The 27,461-nt window shown below is 40.1% G+C and overlaps 2 protein-coding genes across 4 annotated transcripts; both read right to left on the reverse strand.

Moving 5' to 3' along the window:
* Window positions 1–1,361: 1,361 nt before the first annotated feature.
* Window positions 1,362–6,930, reverse strand: sertad3 (SERTA domain containing 3). Of its 3 annotated transcripts, XM_040131524.1 has the most exons (3): window positions 5,803–6,149; window positions 4,444–4,850; window positions 1,362–4,332 (listed from the first exon to the last, which is right to left on the reverse strand). In XM_040131524.1, the coding sequence occupies exons 2-3, from the start codon at window positions 4,841–4,843 to the stop codon at window positions 3,758–3,760; spliced, it is 975 nt and encodes a 324-aa protein (XP_039987458.1). In that variant the 5' UTR covers window positions 4,844–4,850; window positions 5,803–6,149; the 3' UTR covers window positions 1,362–3,757. The 3 variants fall into 3 exon arrangements, with proteins under 3 accessions (XP_039987458.1, XP_039987457.1, XP_039987456.1); XM_040131523.1 differs by lacking the exon at window positions 5,803–6,149 and adding an exon at window positions 6,789–6,930 and having other exon boundaries at window positions 1,362–4,850; XM_040131522.1 differs by having other exon boundaries at window positions 1,362–4,850; window positions 5,803–6,148.
* A 1,237-nt stretch (window positions 6,931–8,167) lies between these two features.
* Window positions 8,168–13,519, reverse strand: blvrb (biliverdin reductase B). The gene is made up of 5 exons (XM_040131834.1): window positions 13,343–13,519; window positions 11,283–11,444; window positions 10,081–10,170; window positions 9,499–9,630; window positions 8,168–8,795 (listed from the first exon to the last, which is right to left on the reverse strand). Exons 1-5 carry the CDS (start codon window positions 13,425–13,427, stop codon window positions 8,641–8,643), a joined length of 624 nt encoding a protein of 207 aa, XP_039987768.1. The 5' UTR covers window positions 13,428–13,519; the 3' UTR covers window positions 8,168–8,640.
* Window positions 13,520–27,461: the final 13,942 nt, after the last annotated feature.

Genomic DNA, 27,461 nt, shown 5'->3' on the forward strand with positions numbered 1-27,461 from the left:
TTTCCTCAGAAAACACAACCAAAAAAAAAAAGATCTGCAAGCCTTCTACCAAGGGTTTTACGGGCCTTTTGCAAATTGAAGCTGCCAGTTCATAATACCCAGATCATCTGTCATCTGTCATAAAGGTATAGCACAGTATTCGTTTAATCCTAACATTGTAAGATAGGTTCTCAAATCAGAAATCTTACTTAATCAGTAAGATTAAGACGGGAAATCATGTGAGTAATCAATACTCACATGCCTATATATCTCTATATATATCTCTATATATAAAAAAATAAAATTCTCACAGTCCCACAGGATCTTGGCTTGGTCATTCTCAACCACCTTAGGAGGTGTCTTCCATTGTGACCTTGGGACCTCCAACCCATACTCAGTGCAGATGTTCCTGTACACTGTGCCAGCCACTTGGTTATGGCGTTCCGTGTACGCTGTTCCTACCTGCATCTTACACCCTGCTGCTATGTGCTGAACTGTCTCAGGAGCATCTCTGCTCAGCCTTCACCTGGGGTCCTGTCTGGTGTGGTGGATCCCCGCCTCTATTGATCTTGTACTCAGTGCCTGTTCTTGAGCTGCCATGATTAGTGCTTCTGTGCTGTCCTTCAGCCCAGCCTTTTCCAGACACTGGTAGGATTTCTTTATCAGCCACTTCTTCTATCTTCTTCTATAGATATCTAGATATATCTATAGATCAAAAACAAAAAAATTTACTGGGTGCTGTAATGGTTCCGTCTGTCCATACCAGAAGTGAAGGGATCCCTTCATAATGTGATTTCAGTTTAAGGGACAGAATCTACAGACTTTCCTCTTTTACGGTACATAAGGGCATGTGAGTATTGTTTTAAGAGAAACATGTAAAGCCTAATCTTCCAGGATATGAGAATTTCAATTTAAATTGTCGGTCTGTTTTATTTTTTTCCAGACCAAAGTAAATTGCTGAGTGACATCCTGGATGGTCTCGGTGTGCTCAGCTCCACTTAGGTCGGCCTTTAGGTGGAGAACCGGACTGGAGACTGAAACCTCTCTGGTTACAGACTTTTGACTGTTTTACTAAACTTGATGACCTCCAGTTGTATTAAGATTCTCTGAATACACCCCTGCAGCTTTACTTCAGGGTAACAAATTAAAATATCAGCTAATGGGTATAAAACCACAAATTTGCAGTTACTGTGCAATTTCCAAACTACTTCATTTTTTTACATTCATTGTCCAACTTCTCAGCTACCTGCAGTAAATTTATTTTATTAATTATCATAGCTTTCTGTAACAGACCACATCTAGTCCTGTGTGATGCTTTTCTGCTGAAAAGTCAATCATTCTTAACAATGAAAATAAAGCAGATCATTTCATTTTTGCATTTTATTTAAAACGTCAGTACAGGTAAACATTTGCCTTCTTTTAAAGTCTAAATAGTATTTGAGCATTTTGCCCTCAATTTCAAAACATAACCATTAAAATATTTGTAGAGAAAAGCAAAAAAAAAAAAACTGCCATGACAGTATATTAATATACCATTAGTGAATTGTCAAATATGGTATGACATTAAATTACTCATCTTGTTAACAAAATATGCCATTTATAAATAGTTTGAGACTGCATCCCCTCTGTTCAGAAAGGACCTCTGCATAGAAAGCAACTATGATCCATAAACAGGATATAAATGAACAAAAACCCCCAAAAACAGACATCGTGTGCTTCCTCAAACAATTTATCTCAGCTATTCTCCATTCATGCATTTTAGCAGTGTCGGTTTAAATGATGAATCAACACCTAGAACTGGTTAACTTCGACACCTTTCCTTTTCCTTTTAAACAATATGCATTAACAGAACATTTAATAGGAACCCACTTTGTGTTTACAAGGAATAATTTGACCAAATCTTACCTGTAATGTTACTGCTTAATAAATAGAGTAAAACAAACCACATGCTCACATGACTGAGACTTAAAATGCATATTATGAACAAAAGTGCAATAATTCAGATGTAAACCAGACAAAACATGTGAACTCTGAACACTGAAACAGAAACTGACCTACTGAGTTAACAACTGTTCACGGGGTGGAAGTCAGCACCATTCAGACTATGTCAGCCAATGCGGCTGAGGCTGTAGCACTGATGAACACCCTGTAGGACTGATCAACAATACTAAATCTGTACAACAGAAGCTGTTGCTTAGTGGTTGTGATTTTATATAATGTGACACCTACTGGTGGTGGCTGTGTACTGTCACATTCAACTTCATGAGAATCACAGTACTGTGAAGGCTCTTCGTATAAAATCATCCCTTAAAAAGACACTAAATACTCTTTCTGAGCTAAAATGTGCATGGAGCCATTACAAAAAACCACGTGTTACTGTGTTTCCTGAGCCACACAGCTGCACTCAGGCTGTCTCTGAGAGGAAACATTTCAGAGGAAACGAAGTCGTTTCACTCTTCAGCCTTCAGATGGGAAATAATTTGGCAGTCAACTAGTTGAGTGGAAATAAAGAATTGTGCTTTTTCCACTCAGTAATATTCAAGGGGAAACTTTCTTTACTGCTAATACAGGAATACATAAATGAAATGTAATCTTATTGTACCTCCTGGTAACTACTGGTTACTTAAATATAACTGGTGATGAACTGAGGGATACAAATAAGAATCGCCTAGTTAAAGATAACCTTCAAGAATTATACACACTTAAAATTTCATTTTTTTCCCCCCTAACCCAACAAAATACTGGTTGTTATGAATTTCTTCTTCGGGCCGAACCAAACGATATCATAAATATGCAAAAGTTTTCAATGAATAAAAAGCATATTTTCCTTGGTGCTACTACTGTTTTAAAACCCTTACCTGATCTCATAGCATGTGATATCATGCCCATCCTATAACTAACTGGTAAATATGAGGTTAAAGGATTTCTTCACAGAAGATTTGACCCATAATATTAGTGTTTCAACCGTTCTCCTTCCAACACCGGCCAAATCACATTTTCTCAGAACTCACGTTAACATTTTACACTTGTGTTATAAGGAATTTTTTCTAATGTGCTGCCCAACGTTCAATCCACTGCATGAATTAACATGAGTACGTGACTGGCTGCTGCTTTTTTCTTACTCCAGATAACTCGGGATGTTCAATGTGAACACAGGATTTACCTGAAGCTGTGATGCGTTTGACAAATCTCAGGGCAACACTGCTGGAGTAATTGTTTCTCCCCTCCTGGCAACTTTTCATTTGCTGACTAAATCCTGTTCTCTAGTTAGCCACTGCCCTTTATTAGTGCCAGTTAGCTGAGTCAAACTGAAAAATGGTATTAAACACTTTTCTGCAGTTCATTATGCAGTGACTCACTGCTTATCTATTAAGTAAAACCACAGCTTTATCTGTCTTACTACCCACACAGTTTTAACTCTCACTTGACGTCCATTTTGCCAGGAACAAAAATCTTTCATGTTACATTTTTTGTCTTGTGTTACAGTAAGAGCTGTCAGATGCATCAAAGCTGCTCGTCTTGCTAGACCACTTGCGGAGCATTTTCTGTCTTAGACATCAAACATTTCTACATTTCTAGAACATTCTTACTACTTCCTAAAGCCCATAATACACAGTTTCTTGAGCAATATATAAAAACAACAAAGGGAATATTCGACATGTTTGACAGCCCAGCCCTTTGCCTCAAGAATTAAATTTTTGTCCACAAAGTTAGTGAATGTTGTTTGGGTTACTTCCTGTTGAACTGGATTTCTTACAGTATGGTGAAGATGAGGCCATCAGGACTCCACCAGGATCTCCATCAGATGCTCCAGCTCGAGTCCCTCTCTCACATGACTTTGACCAGAGAAGGGAGAAGATGTTGGCAAAGAGAGAGAAGGTGAGGAAGATGATGAGGAAGACAATGGGCTAAATGAGGAGAATGAAGGTAGGCACTTCAGATTCTGGTTGAGAGAGAGGGAGATGGGGTGTGAGGAGGAAGAGGAGGGAGAGAAAGGTGGCAGGTACCGAAGGAGATCATCCCCAGCTGGGTATCCACCTCCACTGCCTCTAAGCCCAAGCACTCCCATGTCCCTCTCCAGCAGGGATGTGTCTATATCCTGGAACAGATCCTCCACAGTGAGATCAGTGAGGTAGCTGGACCTCATCACCTCCATGTTGTTCTCCCGTACTCTGCACTCTTCCTGCTGCTCCCAGCTGCCCCCATAACCTCTGACTCCCTGTTTTACCCATGCCACACTTCCCTCAGGGGGTCTCGACAGGTTCTCCAGGGACCGGAGAGGTGTCCGCGGAGCTGCCTGAGGGCTCCCATCAATGGTAGAGTCCAGTGCAACAAGAATAGAAGAAATGGCAGCTGAAAGGGAGAAATCAGGATCAGTGGACATCGATCCCCAGTCCTCATCTTCGTCTCCTACAGACAGAGGGACATTTGATGTATTCACGTGGTAGCTTGTTGGACACCTACTTGTAACGTAATTTGACAAGTAATTTGAGGAAACCAGGGGGCAGCTGGCAAGTGCTGAGTGGTTGTTAGTAACCGCTACTGCAGAGTGAGGTTTTGCTACTGTAAATCCGGTGAAAATACTCTCCTGCTCTTTCGCCTGGAGTGTAGATGAAGAGCTGAAAGCTGAAATTTCCCCTTCTACAGGGGGTGTCCTGCAAGCCTCTATGCTGATCTGCCGCAGTGTGTTGGCTATCAGAACGGACCTCCTCAGACTGGGTTCAGGTAGCTCCTGGCCACGCTGATACTTGCTCAGGGAAACTGAGAACACAAACTGTCTTTGGCTCTCCCAGGCCAGGCTGCTCCCGTCTGAAACCTCCACATCCTCTGGTGGGAATTTACGCTTTTGCCCCTTCATGATCATCTTTAAACTGCAAAGGAAGGAATAAACCGTTAAAGTGACCTGAATTACACCTATAAATAATCTACTGTAGCTAATCAGGTTCTCAGTTTTGCTTTCAGTAAAGGAATGTAGGATTTTTGAAATTCAAACACTTTCTTACTACATAAAAAGAATGGAATAATATCAAAATACCGATGTGACAAACAAGATATGAATTTCATTTTTTTAAGTGCTAAAATAAGTATTCACTGAATATCAAATTAATAAATGACAGTTTTATCTAGCACAAATAAACAATAAGGCATTTCAAGGATTAGGAGGATTTGCTTGCTTTTCTTTGTTTTTAAATCATTCATTTTTCTTTTTCTTTTTTAAACTGTTGTTCCCACCCTAAGACATAACTTTGGGCTCTGACAGCCTGTGGTAAAAAATTGTCATGATACTAATCTTGTAGCTTCTAATCATTAATAAAAAAAATTTAAAAAGCGAAAGTTGCAATCATAGACTGATACAATAGAGAGAGTGAGGCAGAACAGTAAAAATTAAAATGGTAACTAGTTTGAAATAATATATTTACAATAAATGTTTTAAATAAGTAGGACGGAGCAGACAGTTCCATTAGGACAGAAGTTGATTTGTGTTTGTTTTCAATTTTCAAAGATTTGGCAGAGAGCTAATGGATTTTTAGATCTGCTACTGATAAAACCTAAAAGTGATAATGTTATGCTTTCATCAGCGTTTTCACTGCATCGATTCATCCAGTGAGCGAAATGTGGGTTGGGGGTTGTAACGTTAGCTCCATCGTGTAGGAGGGAAAGAGAAACCTCCTCGAACGAGGCCATTAAGTAGCAACGTAAATTTGCTTAAAACGACTTGAATTATATCAATAAAACAACACGGAAAAAAAAGGTACCGTAGTTGAACCGCTAGCGGGTTAACTTTAAATAGTTTAAAAGTGAGGCATCTTTAAACAAACAGACCTGTTGAATCACTTCCCGTCCCTCTTCGGTAAGTTATGTCGATAGCGTTGCTCTTGGTTAATGTTTCGTTATCCGACTTCCTCCTCGACCCATAAAAAAACCAAAAAAAACCCACTACTTTAACGTAAAAAGTTTTGCTCGACTCGTTGAAAAATAGGTCAGCGATTAAAAAGCAATTTAAGACAATTATTTCGGTTTTAAACTCCAAACGTTACAGCTTTTTTTTTTTTTTTTCTCCTTTCTTTCTTTCTTTCTTTCGCCAACCGACTGGCTCGCTCTTCTCCCGCCCGTGATTTGAGTCTCACGCCAAAAGGCTTACAGTTGGGGGCTTGCTGTAACGAAGGGCATTGTGGGTAGTGGAGTTTCAGGGACGTTGCATGCCGAAAGAGTCATTTCATACAACGAATCCCCATTAAATACACATTAAACTACTTATACTGCAAACATAATGATAATGTCGCAAGTAAAATAATATTTAGACCTGTCAATTCACTCCAGTCCTGATTAATTGCCACCCGGACCGGAGTGTCAAGATTGCATTATATAATTTACATAGCAGTAATTCCTAAATGATTACATCAACGACAAAAGAGGGATCCTTATTACCTTTGTACGACAGTGTGTGTGTGTGTGTGTGTGTGTGTGTGTGTGTGTGTGTGTGTGTGTGTGTGTGTGTGTGTGTGTGTGTAAAAACACTTACACAAACGTTACCGCATGGGGTTTCCAGTCCGTATGTCTTACCTAACTTTTAAGTAAAAGTTACTGTTAGAAAAGACTAAACTTCTGAGTGGGGATAAGGCACTTAATCAAAACAGTCGGAGATTTTTTAAAGTGCACACATTAAAATAAGATATCGACAGAGCAAAGGGGGGTGGGGTGGGGAGTCTGGATCCTACACATGTACACGTCCACAGGAGAAGTAATTTTAACTCTGATTAAATGTGCATTAGTCCAAATCAGTCTTCAGCTCAGACACAGTTATTTACCTGAGAGCTGCGGTCGCCCGTGAGGGAAAAACGGTCAGTCGACTCAGCTTCCACCGCCGTAAACCGCCAACATGTCAAACCTGCCTGTTTCGGTTTAAATTCCTCCACTCGACCTTTCGCCACACGAAGAAGAACCAGCGAGTCAACTTTGAAAAAAACTGCTTTGGCTCCTCCTCAGCGTGAGCATTGGTCAGCCCGGTAAAACGTCAAGTTACCTGAACACGAGGCCACTTCTGGTAGTCTCCAAAATAAACATCCGGATAGGCGAACATCTGTCACGTTTTTGGGTACGTTGAATAATATAATATAATATAATATAATACATAACGTTTTTAGATTTGCATATATAAACTCATCGGCTCACTCATCATAAACCAGAATTTTATGCATTATTTTAACAAAGCCAAATCCAGGTTGTAGTTGACACAGTTTTTGTTAGTCTGCTCACTCTACTGAACTCTGGTATTTTCAAAGGACGCGGTCTTCCAGAGGAAATATTAGATTTTAGTAAGGCAATGACTGGGATTGCTGACTAGACAAGGATAAGACAAGGATGGAAAGGTGAAACGCCGACATACGTTCAGCTTTTATTTTTCTGGTATTATGCCGGCTCTCCTGGGCTCACTTGACACTTTTTTTTTTTTTTTTATCAGCGGGAGTTGCACAACAGCTACACATGCCGCCCACCTGACTTTCGGAGCCCCCCACCCAAGAGGTGAACTGTACCAGACGCAGCGGATCAGACAGCTGGTTCCCAAAGTAGTTTGATACCAAAATCCAACTAAAACATAAAAATGGGAGCAAAAAAAAAAAATCACATCATTTACATCCATATGCAGGGACAGAAATATCTCCTATTCCTCAATTTTTCCGAGAAAAGCCAGTCTTCTACTTCACTTGCTTGAATGCCACCGATTCTCTGCGTGTGTTTTAAGTACTGTGGCCAATTTAAGTAAGGGTGAGGGTCGTGGAGTGCGCTGTAGATTCGCCGTTACGGCTCAGTATGAAAAAAATAAACCCCAAATGCGATAAGGAAAATCCGGGGGCCGCTTTACAAGAGCACCAGTCAGTTGCAGAGGTTTTTCGGGTGCTTCGAACTGAAACGCTACCTGTCAGGATGCCACTTCGGCTCTGTCACGGTGATCACATCTACCTGGGCAACTGTTGGAGTTGTCTGTCAAAAGAGCTAATATATGAACTTCGAGTGCACTTTTCACCCCTGCTCTATTCCAGTAGCCATCTTCTCTTTTTGTTTTGCAAAGAGTCCATAGAATAGTGTTATATCATATCTTACCATCGTAGTTGTTGTTGTGTCTTTCTAGCAACAAATTGCCCGCGGATCAATGCTCATTCACATGACACTTGTCTCTTTCACCACAACCTTTTGCACAATTAAGTCTTTTATTTTCAACAGCTATAAAAAAGGGGCCTACTGCAGATCAGAACAACGACAGTAGGCATCACGTGGCAAAAAGTTCAAGGATGGCAGAGAAAACATTCAATATGTAAAGACTGTTCATATGAAAACACAGAACTTGATGGAAAGAAATGTAAACAGCTACAGCTAAAGCTAGTTTTAAAATACCTCCTATGCATCACTGAAAATACAATTGGAATGAGTATAAAAATTTAACAACACAAAGCAAAAGCTGCTCAATCATGGTCATGAAAGCAAAAACAACAAAGCATTTGTGGTTTTATTAAGAAAAAAAAGAACAAATATCTTTCCTCCACTTATCTCTTAGCATACTCAAATATATTCTCTTCAGCGATTTAGTGGAAATAAAAGAATGGCAATCAGTGACAGGGAGAAATGTAAACCCTTCACCATCTGGAGGGCACCAGCAGTTCTTTATTTGTACTCTCCCCACACTCCAACAGTCTTGCCGTCCCACTCTGAGGTGCACAGACACTTGACAAAGAAATGTCCCAGGTCGTGTTTAGAGATGGCTCTTCCTTTTAGCATGTTCTCCGTCGCCTTATAACTTTCTGTCAGAGGAAGGTTGTCTGGAGAGAGCAAAACAGAAACAAAAAAAATAAAGAAAATAAAGAAAACATATGTATTACTGCTCTCTATAACTTCAGTTAATAATAATAATAATTAAAAAAAAAACAGTCAAAGATGTGACAGCGAGAGATATGTCACAGTAAAACAACCATCTAAATAGAAATATTCAATCTATGGCAAAATTTCATTTAGGGTAAAGTTGGTGAGTCTACAGTTTCTAAATTTGTGTGGCTGAGACTTTCTTCTCTGATGAACACTCAATTTTTCGTTGGTCTTTTATGTAAAAATTCCGGCTGCCAACAAACTAACAAATCCTGACAAACCAGAGTCTACAATTATGCATGAGTGAAAGTAAATTTCTTTCTCGTTTTTGTTTTTTTCAACTAAAAGTAAAAGTTTGGGTTTTTTTTTTTCAACTATATTTTCTTAACTTTGCTTTGGAGCAGATTAATGCAGAGTAATGTCTAGAGTCTTACGCAGTCTCAAATGTTTTTTATTATTATTAAAACTTCCCAAGGTTTTAATAACAAAACTCTGTCTACATAGATCATAAAAAAGTGATTGGAATTTGGAATCTATTATTCCCAAATAAGTTTTCTTCTGATTGGCTAGTTGCTGCACTTTTACGCCAGCAATACTTCTTGAAAGTTTTCCTCCACTTTTGTTTGGAATACAGCTCATAGTTTTTCACTTCCTACTGACCATCGATGTGAGGAGGCATGACAGCCACGTAGTCCAGCCCCGATGTCTTCAACACTGTGTACATCCTGTCGTGGTCCTCTGTCACAGGAACCAGACGGGGCGGCACTTTGGAGCGATCCCACAGCAGGAAGGCTGGGAGGGAGGAGGATGAAGAGTGGAGGGAAAAAGAAATGGAATACGCATGGAGGAGGTGAAGAGAAGGAGAGAAGGATGCAATTAAGACAGTAGACAAAATGAAAGAAAGGGGAGAAGAGGACAGTGATGAGATGAAGTGAGGACAAAAGACAGAGACAGAAAAACCCATGTGAATAGGAATAGAGTGGAGATGAGAGAGAAGCCGAGAAAAGTCAAGGGATTTATTTCCAGTTGTCTCCTCTGCACAGATGTTCGTCACATAAAGTAAATCTTCATGCATTTCCTTTTTCTTCTAGCTTTAATTGACTTTCATTATCACTCCAAGAAAGTAAAGGCAATTCAGCAAGTGCCTGGCAAATGCATATACATGAGACTCAAATACATTTCTCTTCACTTTGACAAGCTTCATGTACTTTTTTTTATCATTTTTATCACAGAAAGTCGTACCTGACATGCAGCCGACCACTTTGCGGATCCCACGAGCCTTCATGGCCTCCACGATGTTCTTGGTGCCTTCAGACATCATGGTGGTTGGGCCTGATGAGCACGCACCAGAAAAAAAAACAATCGCCAATTTTACCGGGGCGGAAAGTTGCTAAATGTTCCAAAACTGGCACCTGACTGACGCTCAAGTACAGTATTTCCACTAGGGGGCACTATACATTCGCGCCACTGTATGTCAGAGGGATATTCAATTACAGAGTAAAAGTACATACATGAAAACATTAAGATTAAACTTTAAAATGCCTTAATTTTTAGTACATGGATTATTTAGAAGACCAACATTAAAAGACGTCTTACAAGTTTATGTAATAAATAATTCAAAACTGAAAGGAAGTGTGCTGTTATTGAAGGGCATTTTTCAACACAGGACTTTTACGGTCAATGAATGGTTTTTTCACTACAGTGTTGCGTCCTCTAGTAAGTCCTGATATTTGTTTTGTTTTTTAACTTTTTCGGAACCCTATCTTGAATCTATGTTATCTACACGTTGCTTTGTAAATGTATTAATCTACAGTTATTCCATTGGTCATTTATCGGATCATGGAAATGCCGGCCTGAAAAAACACATGCGCATTCTCTTTAGAATGGTGTGACACTGTAAATGCCATCCACCCTTTTTTGTTCAGTGTGTTTCAGATTGTGTCAAACTAATGTGAGGATGTCACATAGGGTTATATATTGTGTAAATTATATGGCGACCTCTGGTGAATATTACACATTATTACACCACTGAAAACAATCCCCCTTATGCAGGGTGAACGTGGTGAGTTATGTAAGGGAAGGTGGATTTTTAACATCAGTGCAAGAAAACTTGTGCAATCAATGCAGAATGCGAGAGGAGCCCAAAGCAACAACTGTACGAAAAATGATGCAACTTTAGGACAGAAAATTCAAAGCCACATAGAAAAATCCAAAGGGTGTGTAAAAATCAAATAATCCAGGAATGCAAAAGGCATGGTAACGGGTGCTTAATGAGCATAAAAACAAAACTACAAAATAAAGTCTAAAAATAATTAATGCAATAGCATAAGTGAGAAGTATAAAAAATGTGAGATTTTATTAGCCTAGACAAGACTTGGACTATGTTTTCCTCTCTAGTAAGGTTTGCTTGGTTGTGTGTCTTTCCTCAAACTGTGGAGCCTTACGTAGGTCGTTCCTGGTGCCCAGGATGATGATAACAGCATCCTGGCCCTCCATGGTCGTCTTCACGTCCTCTTTAATCAGAACGTCTCCCACCACCACTCTGGATGCCTTGTGGTCAGCAGGCAGCTTGGAAGGGTCCCGCGCCAGCACCGTCACATTGTATCCTGGGGGAGGACACATGGAAATGAAACAGGTCAACGGACAAACAGTAGCAACCTGTACTCGCACCATGGTTACCATGATATTTCCAGATAACCACTGCCCCAAAACCTAAAGTTGTTTTGTATCTTGGCAAGTTCTTACATACGTAATGATTATGCAGCCTCAGGCCATTTAAATGCATCGCTAACACTGTGGTTACTGTGTATTTCATAACTCTACGGGATTTCTCCTTCATATCTTGCACAATATTACAAGGTTTCCCACCCAGGTAATGCAAAAGAGAAAGCGGGCAGAAATGTTCAGACTATTTGGAACGAGCCCTAATTTTCAAGAGTGCCTCCCAGGCAAGGAGTTTGAACTTGTGCTTTCATATCATGATTTTTTGGTTGTATGTCCCTTTCCGTGGCGCTCCAATTCAATACAACTAAAGAGCTTTTGAACTTGAGACTCCTAACTTGATGTTGACTGTACGAGCTCTGCAGGCAACAACCTATTACCTGCTATTTTATATGTAACAATAGTACAGTCAGATTCAGAATCCCTTTTATCCAGCAACCACTACAAAGGAGCAGGGATTAGTCTCGGTGACACATTGACAACGGACCGTTTCACCGGGCTGGCAGCCCTCATACTGAAACTGTCACTTTCACCTGACTGCCTATTATACGAAAACTACTGCAAGCGTTGTAAACATGGCAAGGTTGACAGTAAAATTCAACGGCGTGACATGATTTCGACTTCTTCAAACTGGAGATAGAGTAGGAGTCTTTTCCAGAAGCTCTGTAACCACTTCACCAACTACACGAAGGTGATCCCACCCTTCCTGTACAGGCAAGATAGTGAACATCTTCTTCTATCAGCTCTCTGTGTCACAGCCTTCTGTGACTCAGCACAATGCTGATCCACAACGTCTAACATGAATCAGCATTTTTTTTAAATTTTTTTTTTTCACCCTGTGCTGAGCAGGAGGAAAAGAAAGGAAAATGCTGATAAATCAAATGAATCATATGACATGATGTGTTTGTGTACGTGATTTGTGTGAGTGTGTGGGTCTGTCTGTAGCCCATGTTTTTGAAATTTTTTTAGGGAATTCCTGCCAAGAAACAAGCAAATTACAGCAGGGACTCGTGGTTTAAGGCAAATTCCAATGTAAATGTGAAAAATGAAGAATACATCAATCAGTATCAAACCACAACCTCTAAAATGCATTGATTAAATTACATCAGATTAAATTTGCTACGGTCTTCGAAGCCAATTAAAGTAGGACTAACCTATATTGTCAAAAATCAATTATCACCATAGTTTTGACCAAATATCTTGATATTGTTACATGGTAATAAAATGTTTTGAAGCTGACTATTGGTGCTTTCAAGAGACATTTACACACAAGAAAAATTTAGCGGAAAAAAAATAGTAATGTGGATGTTATCACTACAACACACTTAAGTTATATTGTATAACAACTTTAAAATAAGCACAATTCCATTCAGTCTCATATCACATTATTAATATTATTGATCTATTGCGCAGCTGTAAATCCAAAGCAGTAGATGCTCGCAACCTGACACTGTGATGCATAAACTTTGGTTTCTTTTTTATTATATTTACGTATTTAAAAAACATTTACATGTTTATAAATTTATAGTTATAAATTATAGGTGAGCAGATAACTAGTCATGTGTATCGGGGCTAATAGGTGACAGACAAGAGGGTGAAAACTTTGAGCAAGAGCAGGACCCACTTCTTTTCTCCGCGCCGCAAACTCCAACTGTGCGCAGTAGCAATGTAACGTTACTCACGTTACCGTGTGTCCCTGGTTCACGGTTTGACCGGCAAAGGGCACGGATACATTGTCTCACCCGTTCCGATCTGCTCTTTCTGTTTCACTCTCACTCCTCACCTGCAGACACCGCCTGCTGCAGGGTCGCCAGCCCGGTCATCCCCGTGGCTCCAAATATCGCGACGTTTTTGATGGACTCCGACATCGTGTGTGTGGTGCGCGGGCTCAAGGATACGGCGGCAGCTTGTCGGCCAAACTATGCCCCGGGCAGAGGACACTTTCACCTTAAAAGTCACATTTGTCGTGTGAGGACACGCCTCTCGTAGGTGACAGGAAGGGCGGGCTCCTCAGCAGCCCAGACTCCACCTCCCGCACAGAGTTAAAGGAGCCCCGCTGATCATTAGCACGGAGGTCATGTTCTGACCCCGTGTCTGTGACTCGGTTTGTTTGTCACCGGGATTGCGCAAAAAGTACCGAACCGATTTGCACTGAACTTAGTGGAAGGGGTGGGGGATGGGCCAGGGTAAAACCCAGGAGGAAATTCTGGGGCAGATCCGGATCATTTACTATAAATTCGCCCCCGCCCTCAAGTCTGATGAACGTTGTTTGACATTGGCCTTTGCGGAGGTATGTGCTCTGCAGAGCACTACCCAGTCTAGCCCACTTTGTTGATTTCCAGTGGTGGAAGAAGTATACTCAGAGCTTTAGCTTCCGTAAAAGCAGCAATACAACGATGTCAAAATACTCAATCGCAATTAAAAAGTGTGTGTGCCTTTTGAAAGTTTTGCAACTTAAAGCAGGTTTTATTGGAGAAACTGGTCATTTGTTTTAAGCAAAATATGAGCTCTAAATTCACCAATGCGAATACGTTATCAAAAGTATTTGAATTTAGGCATATATCTAAGGTGGCTGTGCGGGCTTAGCTAAAATCACAAAGACTTATTGGTCGGATGCTGCATAGAAACTCAGCTACACAAGGCCTGAAACATGGAATATTTGTCCAGGCCTGGAGGACTGCTAAATGCTAAAGGATTTGAGATAATTCAGGGACAGAACTATGACAGAGGGCCATTAAGCAGTGAATGGGGAGAAAGTGTCAAACCAGTACTTTGATATTCACAAGTTGTGCTTGTAACGTGGTGAAACCACAGAGGAGGCTGACCTGCTTTCTGTGCTTCTTTTTTTAATACATCTCCTTAGAGCTTCCAAAACACTCAATCTTCAGAGGCCTCAAGTCCACTTAGCTCTTCCACCCCCTTTTTTTTCACTGAAAACACGGCCTTTGGACACTGGAACGGGGCTGTGAGGTCCCTGTTGTTTCTGGTGAAGACTCTTGTCAAATTTTCACCAAAATTTTCACCTAATTTAACTCGTTGCCTAGAAGGTGCACAAAACTGGATTAGGGACTAAACTCCCAAACAAACTCAAATAACTTAAAAGGTACCTCTGTGTATAGATATTCACTCAGTATATTCCAATTCAACAGAAAGATTTGAAATAATTATAGGGTTATTCGAGGGACTTTAAGTTTGGTTGCAGCTTTGACAGGATTTACTGACTATTGATGTAAAATGTGAGGACCTTGGCGTAGCATACCTAGAAGAGACTTATGTTGATTGAGGCAGCTTGATTTCTGTCTTCCCTTGTCCACATGACAAAGTGTATTTAAGCAGAACACCAGTGGCGTCTCCGGGAATTTTGAAACGGTGTGGCTAGGGGGGGGGGGGGGGGGCTGAGTGTTTTACGAGGGTGGCAACCAGTTTTTCTGTTTATATTTTAGCCTGTAAAGTGTGCGGTGACTCTCTGGGTGATGTACACTAAATGAGACGAAGTAACTTCTTAGGAAATAATGGGTTCTTAAAATAAAATATAAGTTTTCCCAACATGAAGATCTAAATTCTGTTACTAAATTCTTTATTTATTTATTTTGTTAACCTATATGTAGTGAAGGGGTTATTTTTTTTTAAATGTTTTTATATATTATCTTACTATGAGACTAAAAGAAAGCAGCTTATGGTGCTTATTAAATTCAGGTGCTTGTACTAAAGAGGTGTTATTCTGTAAAGAATGCACCCAAAGATATATGGTTGTCTATATGTGAAAAACAACCCCTTATATGGAAACGGCATGACAATTTGAAAAACTGTCCTTGGGTGCTGTGTAGTGTTTTGTCTTTTTCTACCTGTTTTTCTACAGATAAGTCGTTAAATAGGGAGAGTCAATCATGTCCAGAGTGAAATGTCCGTACAAGGGAGGCACATACCTGAGGAGTGACGGAGGTCTCAGCCAATAAGAAGATGACCGTGCCGACAATGTTATTTACTATGTTTAAACCTAATATCTGCTGGAGCAGGGAGAGAATAGTCACTCAGACTTGGTGAACTGATGTGAATGCCGTATGCTTGTCAGGGATGCATAGTCTGGTCCGGAGCTCTGTAAGCAACCTCAATCTTTAAGACACTGCTGTATTTTAATAAATAGATGTGAATTTAACTTTTCCTGCATACTTTCCCGTGCTACTGGCTTCTATACTATCCCAAAGTAATATATTTCCACACCCAAGATTCACAGCTGCCAAAGGGTTGGTTAGTAAGTATTGACTAAGTAGGGTACCCACATTTTTCACATGTGACAGTTACTTCATGTGACATGTTTCAATTTTTTTTTTAAAGGTCATGAATTATGCATTAACATTTAAAGACAGTCCCATCGGTACTTCGTCTCACCTCAATTTATGTAAATTACTCAAACATTTCCATACAATTGTATATGATATGATTAACAGTTCAAGAAGGGCAGCACTTGAAAACAGGAAAGGTTGTATTGTCAGTAACTTTATGGTTATAAAAAAAAACCTGGTACTTGGGTGGAAGCTTTTGATTGGTTGACAGTCGTTAGGCCCCGCCTGCTTGGTCTACATGGAATAGAGGCTTTAAAAAGGGGAAGGATGGGACGACAGAAAGTTTAGTTTGTCAGTTAGTCCGTCAGTTAGTTAGCTAGTTGGTTAGTTAGTTGGTCAATTGGCTAGCTGGTCAGTTAGTTAGTTAGTTAGTTAGCTAGCTAGCTAGCTAGCTTGTCAGTTGGTTAGTTAGTTACCCAATTTTTAAGACCATGCATAAGGTATGTTGAACCTAACTCATAACTTTAAGGTGGGTCGCAGTCCCGCTTCATTTGGGTAGCCGGCTCTGAAACTACGTTCAAACTAGCGTAAGCTTGCAATTAAATATGAGTTAAAGTGATTTCAAACGAACTCAAAAATGGAGAACGACTCAAGCATAGTATGTTTTTTTTCTTCTTTTTTGTTCCTTTACCACAATTGGGTTTGAAATTTTTGAACAATGAACCTTTTTTGTCTTTAAATCGCATCTGCTGCTGTGAAATGACTGTAAAACATGGCCTCTTGTGTCTTCTCGCTAAAATTTATCACAGTCTCTCTCACTTTCTCGTCCCCCTCCTCTCTCTCTCTCTCTCTCTCTCTCTCTCTCTCTCCCCTCTCTCTCTCTCTCTCAGCTCGCCGCACTGATGCTGATATTTCTCTCCAGCATCACCAGCGGAGAGGAGGAGGAGGAGGAAGGGGAGGTTGTGTCAGGTGGAAACGGGGACCTCTATGGATATCATCAGTGCCTTCCACCGGCTCGCATCCTCCGCACCGAAAGCATCTCGGTGGCTGGCGGTCACCGCTGCAGGCACGCAGCGCCCTTTTCCTACGCCAAGGCATTGTATTTCCACGGCACAGACTGCCCGGACTGCTTCTGCAATTGCCCAGACAAACCGCTTCCTCTTCTAAAAGGGACTAATCGAGGGAAGACCCTGCTGGTATAAAAGCGGAGCGTCCGTCTCCTCCATTGATAAACCGCTCTCCTCATTGATTCAGCCCGGCGACGTCTTGGAAGAAGAGGAGGACAAAACCAACCCCAAAAACTGACACTGAAGCTGAAGGTAAGGCCGATAGAATAACGACAGGATGCTTCCTTTCTCCATGGGATGTCGTTTCATGTTGTCATTCCCTGTGTGAGTGCAAGGTGTCGAGGTGCATGGTGTTTTTTCCTTTTTTTTGCAGGGACGCCGGCCTGCATTTGGGTGCAGGGTACCGCAGTGATCCGGTGGGGGGACGTGATGTTTCATGTCTTTTTTTTCACCTACAAGTGTTAGATGATGCATGCATAGAAAAGTATTTATGAAGCCTACCAGAGCTTGTTGTCTAATTTGAAAGGATAAATGGTTTAAGATGCAGAATAGCGGCCTAGTCTACGGGCTGTGGTTTGTTTTTGCATGTTATACCGGCTCAATTTTGGAATCTTTATAACCTATAACTTTAAATTATTGATGGGTACGTTGGTTTCTGTTGTCCTCTGGCAAATTGAGCCCCAATGCAACTAGCAACAGAACTTTCCAAGCGACAAATCTCTACAGTAATGCTATATATTCCTGCAGGAAGTTATAGTGTGTCTGTGGTCTCACTATGTGACCTCATGTTACTTTGGTATTTCTGCCCCTTGTGGTATCAGTTATTCCTGAATCCTGACGGGATTTTGGTTTTCTGTAGGGGGTAAATTCATTCAGGTTATTTGTATGCTTTAGTGGGACAAGGCCAACAGCAGCATAGCTCGCTTTAGCAACGCAAGGAGCACATGCACTGTAGCCTGTTAAGTCTTAATGTGGTCTGTTTGATCACAGCTGCAGTGAACGGTGACTACAACCTCAGTTAGGCATCAAGACTGTCATTGGCTATTGGATATGGTCGCTATTTATGGTAAATATCCAGAGGTGCTGCGGGGAGCTCATACAGAGGTGTGCAGGCAGGTGCGGGTTAGTTGGTGCAAGGTGTGTGAATGTGATGGTGGTGACCAGAAAAGAAAAGAGGAAAACAGAGGAGTGTGCTATTTTTAAAAGGCAGTCACAATGAGCAACGGCTTTTATCATTTTTTTCATTTAATTTAGGATTAATCATGGATAATAGCAAACAGCTAACAATACTGCAAGTAAGTTGGTGACATTTAGTTTGATTTTCTCACGTTCATATTCCTGTGGGGATTCATAGCAGGCTATGGTGCATAGAGGGCAAGTGTTTTCCTTTTTTTACCTCATTGTACTTTATGAAATTTAAAGTACTGTGTTGTTACAAAAAAAATGTCTCTAACACACCCCTGGGGTGTTGTATTTTGTCTGTGGTGCTCAGCAGTTTGCTTTATGGTGAATGTAATACACTTCATAGTATTAAATCTTGTCTAGTATCACATATATTTATATAATACAAAAATAAATCTCTCATATTCAAGATTTTGTTCACATTGACACCTTGTCCTCAAAACTGGTAAAAATATCCACATATTATTAATGTCTTAAACGTGGATACTTCTGGTGCTAAATTATAGAGTACAGTAATTATAGTAACTTTTATAGTGCTTGATATTATACTATATTTGTACATACATACACATACTGTACATTATATATTTACTGAATAAAGCTATGATATATTATTGAGGTCAATATTATAAAAATACAGTGGTATAGCAAAATGATTATTGGTGTATATCTCACATTACAATGTACCGCCAGCTCTATATCAGTATAGTGTTTTGACACTCTTCTTGTGGTCATCCCTGTCTTGTCTGGTTGATAGGGAGCCTCTCTGGGACACTGAAGCTCTCTACTGCTGCTCTGATGTTTATCGGACCGCAAGGTGACTGTTTTGATTAAAACTTGTGTTCTCGCCAACTCAGAACTGGGCGTCGGCTGCTGCTTTTGCTTACAGATGTTGTTTCACTCTGCTGAGGTGAAGTGAGTGGAAGTGACTCAGTGCAGTGTGTAAAGTGCGTACTGTGTGACGTCACAGGGAAGGATCCTCTGTGTGTGTGTGTGTGTGTGTGTGTGTGTGTGTGTGTGTGTGTGTGTGTGAGAGTGTGTGAGAGTGAGAAAGAGAGAAAGAGCTTCCATCCTTGTATGATCAATCCAAATTTGAGATATTATTGCAAGGTGAGATCAATCTGGCTAAAGTTAGGATAAATCTTTAGGTTAGAATGATGGTTAAATTCAAATTTAGTGTTAAGCTTAGGTTCTCATAGAGCAGCTCATGGCATCAGACTAAATACAGATGTCCTAAATTTTCCAAAAAACTGTCAAATTCATTGCGTTACTCAGTTGGCGTTTTTTAACGGCAGCCCTGCAGGGCATTTACTGTGAGGTAGTCCAAAGGCATTAAATGTACATTTTAATCTTTGTTTGTGGCTAAAAGATGGTAAATACATCTAAATTTGTAAATCTTTCCCTGTTTTGTTATTGACAGACCATTAAGAAACAAGGCACAGGAGGAACAAAGTTCACCACAGCTCTTAAAAGGACAGCAAAGCAGAAAACAGTTAGATGAATGGCAGTAACACAGTAGAAATATAAGAGCAGCAAAACTGTGAACCGCACATCATCATGTTAGATGGTGTTTCACAAGCACTGCCTACAGTGTAGTAGCTCCCACTTTTAACATGTAATGTTGTCCTCACAATATGCCTCTGAAACAGTCAGACAGTCCAAAGTTTTTTTCCATATTTAGGATGTCTCTTACAACACCATTTTTTGCAGTTGAGGTTGCACAGGATTAAAGATGCATTTTTGGGCTGTAGTCTGTTGTATAACATCCGTCATCAGAATCATTCATATATACCACGTAACGATTATATACAGAAAGGGATTTTGGTGACATTTGTTGATAGCCAAAGTGAAAAACATACTGACACACAGTAAGGACCACAGGGCCTCGTACTGAATATAATGATAGGGGATAGGGAAAGACATCCTGCACTATATTTGATCATAATGAAGTTTTGTTAACTTTCCTCCGACCCACCAGAGAGATTTTAAGATTTACTTGAACATTTGATCGATCAAGACAAATTTCAGAGGCTGAGCATGATCCTCTAAATTGTTAGTAGGCAGATTACATATTGGCTAGATAACAGAAGTCATGATAAATCTCCCCAAGATGTTTTGATTTGCATGTGACAATAATGATGAGGACTTGTGCTTGTGTGCATGTGTGCTTTTGTGTGTGTGTGGTTAAAAAAGGCGAAAGCACATGGAGGGTCTGGTTCCAATTTAAGCCTTAGAGAAACGGAGACACAGAGTTGCTGCCACAGACTGATTAACACTGGCAGCTGTCTCTCTCTCCTTCTCTCTCTTTCTTTCTCTTTCCCGTCTGTCTTTTGCTCCTTTGGTTTCTTTCTTTTTCCGCGCATTCACTCTGTTTCACTTCTCTTCTTCCATGTCAGCCTTCCTGTTTCTCTGTAGCAGCTCCTTTCTACAACGTCACCGTCTATTTTTCTCTCTCCCAAATAGCCTCCTATCTTACCAGTGCTCTCTCTCTCTCTCTCTCTCTCTCTCTCTCTCTCTCTCTCTCTCTCTCTCTCTCTCTCTCTCTCAGTCTCTCTCCCTATGTCTTTTGATTATGCCTGCCCTTCTTACTCTTTCTGTCTATCTCTAAATCTAACATCTAAATCAAAAGCAATGGACAGTCAGACCGTCTGTGATCTATATATACAGTCTTGGATCATTAGTGCAGCACTATGCTCACAGGAAAAAAAACAAACAATACAACATCATCATTTAAATCGTTCCCACGTCTGAAGAATTCATCATATAGTGGGAGGTACACAGGATGTGTGGCTTGCATGTGTAAGGAGAAAGTGAGGGGTTAGTGTGTTTTCATCCATATTTAAGTGAATTTCCTGTTGGAAGTTAGAAATCTTTAGATAAAACATGGACACATACTATTTAATATATTCACCATAAATTAGCTTTCCCAATGCCAGTGTACACGGGTGCTCAGCGTTAAAAAATCTTTTCCAAGACTCCTATTTGAACCAAATTTAAGGCTGTTCTAGTGTTGCTTTATCTCATTTTATTGCTTTTGCTCCTATTAATAGAGAGCCTTTACATTTCCCCGGTGGCATATGTGTGGTGCTATTGGAGCACAACGACATTCCGCCACTTTTTTTTTTCCAAGTGAGGAAATGGAATATTCACAGTTCGCATAATCTGGATGAAATTCACATACAATTATTTAAGATTCAGTCATTACTAAAATGTATGTCCTGCAAGAGAGCCAATAAAAACAAATGGAATGGTCAAAGTTGTCAAATTAATATTTAAGGTATTGATTGATTCACAATGTCAACTCATGCACTGAGTAACATGCAAGAAAACATTCCGCCTTAAAAGTTGCTGGTAGCTGCCTGTAGCCTTTGAGCAGCACAGTGAATTAGATTATGTTTTCTGCCTAGCTAACGTTAACTTGAGAAGATGAAAAGGCAGCAGAGCATCCTTTCATTCATCATTTACTCTTCTGGTGGCTTCTTTATGCATTTGCAAAGAAACATCACAAAGCCGGCCTATTAAACTCGGACAGCTTGTGCTGCATCCACAATGCCTGCAGGAAATGAAGGCTTGCTTGACTACGTTTTCATAGCCTAGCCAGAATGACTGTTTCGACTGTTGCGACTTCATCTGGCACAAGTAAGTAAATTAAATCATTCAAACCAAAAAACTACTTGTGTTCATTCACCTATATTGCTTAATTCCACGCCAATTACAATTCACTACATCCATGGTATTGTCTAAAATTACTTAGCTAGCTGTTTGGCTGACTGCTGCTTAATATTCTCAACATGATGAAACTATTCATGACGTCAGTATAACATTTGATTGTGTGGTCAGTTACAGTTGACAAATGCATGTAAACTTGCCACCGTAGGAACAGTGGTGACAGAACCTTCAAAGTGAGCCCCAACTTAACCGTGCACACGCACACATGCACCTGCTTCGTAGTTGCGCTCTAGTACAAATAGCACTACACCTCTGCCCAGTGGGGGCTGAACTGTAGCTGTAGTGGCACCTTTTGAAAACAAATTGTTCAAACATCTCAAAGAGCTCCAGGAACTAAACAAGAGGAACTAAACTTTCCTTTGCCATAATTTCGCTTCCACAGCATTTTAATACCTGTAAAGGCCATTTCCAAAAACTATGAAAAACACACTTAGTGAGCCACAGTCTTGCAGTGACTGACATGGTCCTTTGTTAAGGTGAACATACTGTAGTTTATTTTGAGTCAATCAACACAAATACACATACACTATTTACTTACTTAAGTAACATTTTCTAAACCATACAGCACCTGGCTGCCTCACTTTTATGAAATTAATTAAAACATTTTTTAAGGAACATTTATATTCATGATCTATTTTTAAAGACTAAATCTTTAGTCAAGTTCATGTTTTGTTAGTCAGTGGCATCCAGTATTGTAAAATCCACCCTGATAGTTCTTGGGACATCAGAAAATATGACCTCTGAAGTAAAGTCTTCTTGAGAGACAGCAACAATGGCCAAGTAACCAAAACTGGAACTAAGTTCATTGAAAAGGGTCTTGGAAAATGCTCTTGCTCGAGAGGGCCATATGAGTGGTTCCTAAAGTGTGGATTTGGGCCTGACTAGTTTTTTTTTTTACTAACTACTCCAATCCCATTAGTTGCTAAAACCTAAAATGGACTTTTGCTTAAAATTCTTAGCAACTGCAGTTTGTCTTCTAATGTGCATCCACTGTATTTTGGATTACATGACATAAATTACGACCTTTAGAAACTACAACGGAGACAAGACCACTGAACAGACTTAGGCCACTGAACAGACTACCATTGGTGACTGAACATCTTCATTGCAACATTTTCAGGATTAAGTGATTGTTTCAAAGGGGCCTGATGTTGGCACCTCATGAATTGAAAAGATCAGAGTATTGTCACTCTTTGGTAGTATGTAGGCATCACGCCAAATTGTAATAGCCGAAACACAAGTTGTGGAGACCAGGCAGAGAGGATGGGAGGTGAGGACAGAGGGAGGGATGGGAATAGAGGGAGAAGACGGTTTAAAACGCGTGAAGGATAATATAAGGCGAGAGCAGAGAGGTGGGGGGCTGACGCTTTCACTACACCATTGGTGTAACAGTGATTTATTGTGGTTACCAACAGCGACAGCACAGCTTGGGAGAGAGGGAAATAATAACACTGAGAGGTTTAGAGGAGAAAGCATAACGACTGACATTTATACAGACACACACACACACACACACACACACACACATACATAAATACAATAGTGCTGACACTACTAGGTCATTGATTGAATAGTAAATCAATAGAAAATTAATCAGTGATAATTTGATAATCGATTAATGGTATAAGTCATTTATCAATCTCTTATGTTGTTTTATATCATTGTAAATTCAGTGTCTTTGGATTTTGGATTATTGGTTGAACAAAACATGCAATATGCAGACATCATCTTGGCCTCTGGCAGATTGTGATGGACTTTTCTCACTATTTTCTGATGTAGAAAGACTTAAGTGGTCAATGCTGCATTTAAAAAAAATAATCGAGAGAACTGGATAATGAGAATCATTAGTTGCAGTTCTAATACACACCTGTAAAATCCTGCTGCGTAATAGAAAAGTTTAAGTTTCTGTATATTAATATTGCAGTAAGACTATTAAAAATACAACATGTGAACATCCACGAGAATAGACAGTAGACAGTTACGTTCAAGAAAGGCTGCAGTCTCTAGCAACTGTGTCTCTAAGACAGACAGTGTATTTTTCCACTGTATCTACCATGATTTCCCACATACATTGTATGTGGGATGTTCAAGCACGCACGCACGCACGCACGCACGCACGCACGCACGCACGCAAACACACACACACAGGTGATTCCTGCTCTGTCTTCCAGCTCCATGGAGAGATCAGAGGCTGCTGCTGTTTAAGTGTTTGATCCTTCAGTGTTACAACAGTAGTCTCTGTATCCTGGGCTGAGTGAACCATGTGAGCTCTATAATCCCTTGGAGTCCAACAGGACAAACCTCAGAACCAGAAGCAGATCCCTTTTGAGTCTGGGAAAGCACAAAAAGGTCCAGAAACAACCTTTATCCTGATCCTATGTTCATTCTGTTGTTTCCCCTACTTTTCTGCACCAGGTTTAGTGTTTGACAACTAGTGTTGTTTAGTACTAAGATTATCATTTGTTAGTTTCCTTTAAATACCACAAAGATGATCTTCGACTTTACGTAATATCATCCCAGCAAAATTAATACATCTCAGCAGGTTTAACGAACACAGCGTGAAACAAAATACTACACTGCTGTCGTCATTATAAATGAACAACATTCACAGATCAGATTTACGGAAGAGAACTTTCTGACCCTGTATTATATTTATGAGCAGTAAAAATGGACTAGGCAAAAATGAAAGCATTCAGCAGCAGATTTAGTCCCATCACTTGCATTTTATTACAACTTTGTGGTTTTGGGTGTTGATTACTGACCAACTTCACGTAGTGGCTGCTGTGAGGGCAGCAGCATTACTCAGCACTCTATTTTTGACACTGTAGTCAAGAAGCTGTTACCAGTCTTTTTTGCAACCTTTTCGAGGAAGTGATTTGTGCCTACAGTTTATTTTTCATCATAACTATTTAGAGTCGGTGGAAGTTGATTGCTCCTGTGTCTGTGTAAGGTAGCTAGGATTGCTGCACATTCAAAGAAGCTGTTGTCATTTTTAGGTTGCAGCTGCTGTTTTCTGTCTGCAGATCTGATACTTGGAAAACATGCAGTACAGCATTTTGTCAGCCATACATATTCTGGATTGTACCTGACTCATCAAAGCACAAAGAGGAGCAGTGCCTGAGCTTTTAAATAAATTAATAAAAATATTTAATAAACAATGATGTAGGCAGATGATGATCCATCCTCTTATTTGGACTGATCTGTGCAGGAACAGAAGCAGTTTTTTATTAGATTATTTTTTAAGTTCCGAATGACAAATGTATCACAATAAATATACAACAGATGCAATATGTGATTACCATGCGGCAATTTTGCACCCCTCTTAGGTCACAGGTTTTTTTTTTTTTTCCCTCTACCCTCTGTTGTGCCTGTGCGTCCCTCACCAGCTGTGCCACATCACATAGACAATAAAAAGAGGAAGGCAATTATGCCTACCTCGCTGCATTTGGTGTAACTTTACCCTGTGGTCAGACAAACAGAAGGAAAGGAAAGTGGGATTTGTTGAAGCTTGTCAATCAAGCAAATACACCCTCAAATATACACCTCCCAATATCCTCCTTAATATTTTGTCATTGAAATCCTTTTTTTTTTTTTTTTAATCATATACAAAGATACATTAGAAGTATTTCTAATGTATTATAAAAAATTATTTATTTTGTATTTATGGAAAAGATTTAGGTTTTGCCATTGACTTTAACATTCTTTATTTTATTTTATTCAACCAGCAATCATCAGCTATTAGAGGAAATGCAACTTAAAGTAGCACTCCACCATTTTAACACACAAGGTTCAGTCTTTTTCACAAGAAATACTATTTAGCCTGTGAAAACGGTTGTTAAATGTCTCCTGTGGCTCTGGAGAAAGCTATTTAAAGTCTGAAAAAAAAAAAAACCCTTATGATGTCATCAGGGTTTTCTGGAGGATCTGCAAGAAAAGTGGACATTTAGGAGGCAGGGATGGTCTAATGAAATATTCTATTGACTTGCATTTTGGAAATGGTAGGATTTTGGGAGATTGAGCCATATCAGAGACTAACTCAGGACATCTCAGCCCCTGCTCCTTTACTTTTAACCATTCTTTTAAAAATCAAATCTGTCTCTGATCAGTCCCCCAATGTTGCGGTACTGTAATTCAAAAATAGACGGAATATGCCTTGAAGGTTCTTTCGCATTGACCTCAACATTTGGTAATGGTTGTCGTTGCTTATGTGAGACGGAAGCTTCCACCTAAAATATCGAAAGAATTTACTGTTGATAATCTGACGTTGAAAAAGCAGACATTGTATTCATACTGCCCTGAATGCAGATAAGACCATTCTGAGGTCAATGCGTGGTCACCTTTTCCTTTGTTTTTTATCTCCATCATCTGAGATTTCCTTCAGACTGCGCCCAGTCTTTGGAGGTAAATCATGAAGCATCTCACTGCTGCTGTTACTTATAGAACAGACAATGGATAGCCAGGCGCGCGCGTGTGCGTGCACGTTTGTGTGTGGGAGATTGTCAGACATAGTGTCGAGTCTCTTGCCTGGGGCCGGCTGATTCCTCAACAGCTGAGTCTGATTATTAGAGTAAAGGAGATAACAGACACACACACACACACACACACACACACACACACACACACACACACACTGATACATATCAGAGCGGTCCTGTGAATCTGATTGATTGAAAGACACCAGGTGGTTGAGGCTAGGCGAGGATCACGGCAAGAACAGCAGAGGACATATATGAGCACACACTCACACACAAACACACAGTATTTTGACTGACATGACAGTGTAACAGTTTGACTAATGTTGACTTGCTGCTGTGATACAGCTATTGTTTCTAGTCTGTAATCCAATGATGGTTTTTCATACATGTTTTAGTTTGTTGATGTTATCTTATCATGTCTAACTGTGATATTATACATGTGTTGTATTGTCTGTCCTTATATTTTAGGTCTCTACTATGAGCCTCGCTTTCTACCTCATAGCAATACAGTCATTTTACAGTCTGCTGACAGCCAAGACAGTGATATGGTTAAAAATATAACAGTAGCTATCTCAGATAACCTTCCCTTGTTTTATTCTCCACGAATTCCCATCTCTCTGTGGCAGGAGTATCTCTGTGTGAACCTTTGCTGAATTCACGGTTTGTAATATCAGTCAGTTCAGTCTGCAGGGGGACCATGTGCAACCAACCTTGATTTTGGCTCCCACGCATTCTGAAGGGAAATGCTGGCGAAAGATTTTGCCAAATGGGTGATACAGGTGAAAAATGTATAGGGATTTAGGGAGGTTAGACATGGGGCTGGTTCATTTGCACCATCTGAGATCACAGCATCAGCTGCCACTCATCTGAGACTTACGGACTGAATAGACCAAGTCATGTTAAGATATTTCCAGTATAGCTGCAAGGGAGTTTGATAGCAGACAAAATGTTTCACTCATGTTTAAGAGGAGATGTCTGGTTTTGCTGTCATTTCTTCAGGATCAAAGAAGAAAAGCCTTTTTTCTAGAGCTGCCAGTTTGCTACAACATTCAAGAATCGTACAGGAAGAAATCAGACACAGAAGAAGATACTGTACCAGTTCCACAGAGACAAAATGTAGCAGATAAACTAATATAATGATTTTTGAAGATGCATCCAGTGCATTC

This window comes from Xiphias gladius, chromosome 7 (assembly GCF_016859285.1).
Source record: "Xiphias gladius isolate SHS-SW01 ecotype Sanya breed wild chromosome 7, ASM1685928v1, whole genome shotgun sequence".
In the NCBI taxonomy this organism is placed as follows: Eukaryota; Metazoa; Chordata; class Actinopteri; order Istiophoriformes; family Xiphiidae; genus Xiphias; species Xiphias gladius.

What these genes read in the sequence shown, in the direction of transcription:
- blvrb (XM_040131834.1), bottom strand. Translation starts at nt 13,427, where the DNA reads ATGTCGGAGTCCATCAAAAACGTCGCGATATTTGGAGCCACGGGGATG. An exon ending in GCAGCAGGCGGTGTCTGCAG is followed by an intron (nt 11,445 to 13,342) that starts GTGAGGAGTGAG and finishes GTCCTCCCCCAG; the next exon opens with GATACAATGTGACGGTGCTG. An exon ending in CATGCCTCCTCACATCGATG is followed by an intron (nt 8,796 to 9,498) that starts GTCAGTAGGAAG and finishes TGCTCTCTCCAG; the next exon opens with ACAACCTTCCTCTGACAGAA.
- sertad3 (XM_040131523.1), bottom strand. Translation starts at nt 4,843, where the DNA reads ATGATCATGAAGGGGCAAAAGCGTAAATTCCCACCAGAGGATGTGGAG.